The 6,268-nt window shown below is 39.6% G+C and overlaps 1 protein-coding gene across 1 annotated transcript in view; it reads left to right on the top strand.

Moving 5' to 3' along the window:
• The window catches only part of LOC106565750 (endoglin), a 71,823-nt gene extending 66,298 nt beyond the window's left edge, over positions 1-5,525 (top strand). The window contains exon 14 of the mRNA XM_014133218.3: positions 142-5,525. Coding sequence (XP_013988693.1) covers positions 142-266 — 125 coding nt within the window. The 3' untranslated portion in view covers positions 267-5,525. The remainder of the gene's footprint in view (positions 1-141) is intronic.
• The last annotated feature ends 743 nt before the right edge of the window (positions 5,526-6,268 follow it).

The raw sequence follows: 6,268 nt of genomic DNA on the forward strand, positions 1-6,268 counted from the left end.
TTTCTCATGATCACTATCCCTCAAACAACCAACCAACCAACCAGTCAATCAGTTTTTATTATCCCAGAAGCAGTTGGTTTGCAAGCTGAAATTGAGTTTGACAAATTGGTTAACATAAATCAAATTGTCCTTTCTCTCCAGGATGTCCTTGCTCTCTGACCAGCAAACGACAACCTGTCTCCAACAACCCCTCCCCCTCTGAGAACAGTAGTGCCAACGCCAGCATTGGCAGCACTCAGAGCACGCCAACAAGCAGCATGGCATGACATCATCACCACCGCCATCTCCCCTCTCCGTCACACTGAGGAGGCTCCATGCTATTTGGTCGCTCTTTCACAATGCTTAAGAAAGCATTACCTCCCTCTCTTTAGTCACACCACATCACGCACCCTCTCTCACCAACCTGAGGGGGATTAGGTCGGGGAGGGGGGGGGGAGGGCAGCTGTAGTCTAGTCCAGGCTCCTAACACCCTCCTCTCCGGCCTCCCAGCAAACGTTCCAGACCGGAAGTCAGAGGGGGTGGGAAAAAAAGGCCCTGGCTCCCAGCAACAGGAAAAACAAAGCATATCCCCAAGAACTAACAGGAAATTCACTGCATTCTTTTCAATGAATTGTGCCTCTCTGATGGCGGCACAATAAGAGTCAGTCAGGGGGGGAAAAAAGACAAAAGATTGACTTTAAAAACATTATTAGATAAACTGTTTTGGCTCTCAACATCCACAATTGTTGTGATAGGAAATGTCAAGGCCCCTTTTTCCAGGCAATTTAGAGATAGATTCTTGACTGACATCTGTTCTTTGACGTTGACTGTAGTTTGAATTAAAATTTGTATTACTGTAAATGGGTGGCTGGAAGACACCATGTCAGATTTAAAGATTACAGACAGTAAAAAGCTAGAATATCCCATGTTCTCTTCCAACACCAAGGGGAATCTGTCTTCACGGGATTTAGGAAAGATTGGGAAAAGGCTACCTCTTAATTTATATAGATATCGGATTGTTAAGCATAAGCTTGACAATGGCTTCTTCTGGTGAGCTAGTGAGATAAATAAAAACAATTTTCTCTTTCATTCCATTTCACTTGAGTTACATCATATTGTTTTGCTCAGAGCCATCTCTTACATACAAGCAGAATTTATAACAAAACATTTCTTGCAAGTCAAATGTTGCACAATGTATACAAAAGTATATGGACACCCTTTCAAATGAGTGGATTCGGCCATTTCATCCACACCCGTTGCTGACAGGTGTATAAAATTGAGCACACAGCCATGCAATCTCCATAGACAAACATTGGCAGTAGAATAGCCTGTACTGAAGAGCTCAGTGACTTTCAACATGGTACCGTCATAGGATACCACCTTTCCAACAAGTCAGTTTGTCAAATTTCTGCCCTAGTCAACTAAGTGCTGTTATTGTGAAGTGAAAACGTGCAACACTCACTACAGAGTTCCAAACTGCCTCTGGAAGTAACGTCAGCACAACAACTGTTTGTCTGGAGCTTCATGAATAGTTCGTCGGGAGCTTCATGAAATGGCCGAGCAGCCGCACACAAGCCTAAACTCACCATGCGCAATGTCAAGCGTCGGATGGAGTGGTGTGAAGCTCGCCGCCATTGGACTCTGGAGCAGTGGAAATGCTCAGTGGAAACGATCAATTGGAACACCGACTGCGAGCCAGGCCTAAATCGCCCAACATCAGTGTCCGACCTCACGAATGCTTTTGTGGCTGAATGGAAGGAAGTCCCCACAGCAATGTTCCAACATCTAGTGGAAAGTCTTCCCAGAAGAGTGGATTATGTTATAGCAGCAAAAGGGAGACCAACTCCATATTAATGCCCATAAATTTGGAATGAGATGTTAAATGAGCAGGTGTCCACATACTTTTGGTCATGTAGTGTACTTGAGCCTCAGCAAATGAGTTGGTTTTATAGTAATTTTTTAAAATAGAATATTTATCTGAAATTGTATTATGTCTAGATACACATTTCATTTTCCTCAATGCAAACCAAAGTCAACACCAAAGCAAAAGTTGTTACCAAAGAAATTGCGCTACATTTTTAAAGATGAAAAAAAGATTGAAAATCAAAATGATTGAACTCAGGAAATACTGTGGCATTATTGTAATTTAGGGTGAAATTATTTATGTCAAGTGCCAAGGAAAATGGAAATCAGATAGATTGAATCGTAAGTGCAAACCCGTTCTATGTGTAAGTGTACAAATGTAAATGTTTCTGATTGTATTGCCTTTTTTTTACCTCTTTGAAATTGCTCTCACAATACAAAGTAAAGCCTTGTGGTTATGACCTGCTGGGTATAAAGACATTCCCTTCAAACATTCCATTCAGCCGTATCTCCTAAAAAAACAGCAATACTGTACCATAAGTATACAGTATATAATTTAAAATGTTATTGTAATGATTGTACTAGTTATTTTATAGTTCAGTATGCCAATGTACAGCGACACAGAGTCTAATCTATATTTGTTAAGCAGTTAATAATTAATTAATTTGTTTTGATACATCACCAAAAGCAGCGATCTTAAAACCAAGTGAGCTTCCTCAACCCAACACTGTGTTTTTAATGCCCCAATGTGTTTTTTACATTTTATTCTAAAAATGATGTAGCTAATAATGCATTGTGTGTGTGTTTCTGTGCATATGCACGAGTGAGTGCATGCATGCAAGTGTGCATATGTGTGTGTGTTTGTGCATACAGGCATGTGTGTGTGTGAATGTACTCTAAGATGTGTACACTCAGAGGAAAACATTAGAAATTGCCACTTTGAGTATTTGTGCAAAATGAGGAGTTAATTCTGTATGTAATGTCCATGCAGTTTATTTTGTAAGAGTGTTGTTTCTTATATTCTTATTTTATAAATTCCATAGCTTCTGTGTTATTCTCCATATGTTCCAAAGAACTAGGACTATTCCCTATTACTAAATGCAGTTTTTTACTTGTAGTCATTTGTAACCAGATGGCCATAGATTTATACTTTCTATATTCCAGTTTCAATCGTATGATTTGTTTTGTTATTCATTTCTATAAACATCATTAAAACTACCATCAAGTCTTTAAAGCCAAACTCCAGAGCCCACATTACTGGTGTTATGTAAACAGTTATTGTTGCTCTAACTTATTCCGTTCAACTTTACCCTCACCCTAAGCCCCCTGCCATACAATAACAAAAGCTAATAATCTCTGATTCAAGATACTCTGTACTGGTGTGATAGGCTGATGCATTCCATTTGTAATACTGTGGACCAGGTCCCAGCAGCACTTCATTTTTTGGGGTGTACAGAAACTAACCTCATCCACCACCAATATGCAGCACCCACCTGATGCACAGCAGCCATTGTGTGCCAAAACCTTTAACTCATGACTGTCAGTGTATGAGTGGCATCCCCTTGAGCTGAACCTCCAAACAGGCAAGCAACAGTGGATTACATTTACATTTTAGTCATTTAGCAGACACTCTTATCCAGAGCAACTTACAGTAGTGAATGCATACATTTCATACCAATTTTTTTTTTGTACTGGCCCCCGTGGGAATCGAACCCACAACCCTGGCGTTGCACACACCATGCTGGCGTTGCAAACACCATGCTCTACCAACTGAGCCACAGGGAAGATTGAGGGAGAGTTGTAGTATCAGACAGTCAGTGACAGCTAGGCTCTTTGTGAATACTGACAGAACACAGGGTAAATCAGATGAGCCGTCAGTTAGTCCAGTCGTTAACCCAGCATATTCCTGCACGACCTCTGGCTCTGACTTCCTCTGCTCAGAGATGCACACGCACCAAGCAATCTTCCACACTCTGCACGTTTCCCTGTTCTCACAATGATAGACAGATGGTGTATGTGTGTTTAAGACAGTGTACGTGCATCTGAGAGTGTGTGTCTATTGGGAAGGTGTCTTTATTTCAATCCAGAAAGGAGAGGGAATCTTTGTTATTGAGTGATCAACTCAACGCAGCTCTCGAGATGGGATGCTCCCAAATAAGCAAGGTCTACGTGGGGGAGCAAAATGTCATCCAGTATTTCTGTGATCACATGCAATGGTAGTCATTCAAACAAGCTGATTATTTTTTTCGTTTTATGACATAATATGCTACTGCTCTCCACAGCATTTCTGCCCTGAATTTAGCAGGCGCTATCGACAAAGATCAGTGGAAAAAAGTTGTGATACACTACTTTCTGCAAATGGTCAGTGTGAACCGGAGTGACTTGACACAACTCAAGCCAAACAAGCTGTACAAAAAAACGGAAATAAAGGGCTTCTAGTCTGCCATGAAGCGTTCATCCATGTGTACGGTTAAGAGTCTAGCTACATTTTCAGCTGTTATACATTTCTAATTTTGTCAGAAATTTGTTTTCATTGCAAGTTAAAGCATACTGTTAGCTAGCTAGTGAACGTTAGCTTGCTGGCAAACGTTGCGTGTGTGATCTGTGTAGTAATATTATTCCTATCTCAGAAACCATTTGCATTGCTAGTTAGAGCCTAAAGTTAGCTAGCTAGCTAACATTGAACCTAGTTGGTTAGTTTTAGCTACCTGCAGATTCATACTACAGCATTTCATGCATGGTGGCTGGCTATGACAATCAGTTTGTATTGCTAGTAGATAAAGTGTATTTTTACCCGGAGTGTTTTATTTTAGGCTACTACCTTACTCACTCTGTTTAGCACATGGCCTCACATGTGAATCCATAAATTGATGGCTGGGTCTAAGGCTTAAGAGGGTGTGAATGATGCTAAATAGGTGTAATCAAAGAAGAGCTCTCTAGTAGGGTTATCAAAACATTCAAGGGCCATTTTCTCAAAAGTGTGGTTACTACTTTATCAACTTGCAAATAATTACTTTCCCATTGTTCCTCAACCATTGTGTATGATTTTCAATGTTGTACATCTGAGTCTCTAATTTTATCCAATGTAAAAAACACAATTTCAAATGTTGCTACAAAAGATTGAATCGAGGTAGTCGGTCACATATTTTGTAACTAATAGAATACATACAACCTGAATACATTAAAACTTCCCTGGAGAGAGAGGAAGAATAAAGTGGCCAAGTACTGTATTTAAACCCTAGTTAACCATTAAGTCACCCCACACACACACAGTTCCCTCCACAGGAATTTTATTCACAGGAATACCTTTTTATGTTATCTATTTTTTTCTGAAACGAAAGCAACGACATAAAGTCCTTTTCCTCATAGTGATCTGTACTGGGCTGCTGTGTTAGACATAAGGCCTTAGATAACGGAGCTTGGATGCACCTGTGTTTAATGAGTCTGTCTACACAGAATGTCACCCCTCAGGATTGTTAACATTGTTAGAGTCTGTCATCTTAACAAAATGGCTGCTCTAATTGAAAATAAATGCATTGTTCACGTGGCACAGGGAATTCCATCTTTCCTTTTATGGCGCATTGACCAAACTCAAATTATACCATATGTATTTGTATGTTGTCTTTTGAAAAATTGATATTTTATTTGTGTATCAAACGTCTTAATAAAATGAATAAACCAAATGAATTGTTTGTGACTCTTATTGTGCTATCTTCAGATCTACAGTATTATGATTCCCTTGCTGCATTACATGTAAGAATGTAAGAACAGGGTTGAAGACACAACATAGCTGGTGTGCGACTCAAGCCACCGCTATATATTGGGTCTCCAACAATGTTAGACACACAGTATCAGAGAGCAATTATAATACAGGCTAGCAAGCTGGGCCGTGCACTTTCACAGGCAAGGCAGGGAGCATCACACATGAAATCAACCAGCAGCAGCATGCTTTTAGTCTTCAATGAACCACTTCCGATCATGGGAAGAAAGGAACAATGTGTTTTAAAACTAGAGCAGTTGGAATTTGTGTATTCTTAAGTAGCACACAATGATCAATTTGGTTTTCAAGGATTCGTGCTGTCCGTAAATTGCAAGTTGACTTTTCTACCCCCGTGCTGTTGAAGGTCAGCATTACATGAGATATAGTACACCCTTATTACTGTATGTCAAAGTATACATTCATACTGCTTGTTTGAGCATGTCTATGGACGGATTAACTGCCTATAATATGCAGTGCATTCGGAAAATATTCTGACCTTTTCCCACATTTTGTTACGTCACAGCCTTATTCTAAAATTGATTAAATAAAATAAAAAATCTCATAAATCTACACACAATACCCCATAATGACAAAGAGAAAACAGGTTTTTAGACATTTTTGCAAATGTGTTAAATATAAAAAACAGAAATACCTTATCAGTATTCA

This window comes from Salmo salar, chromosome 01 (genome assembly GCF_965601325.2).
Source record: "Salmo salar chromosome 01, fSalSal1, whole genome shotgun sequence".
NCBI lineage: Eukaryota > Metazoa > Chordata > Actinopteri > Salmoniformes > Salmonidae > Salmo > Salmo salar.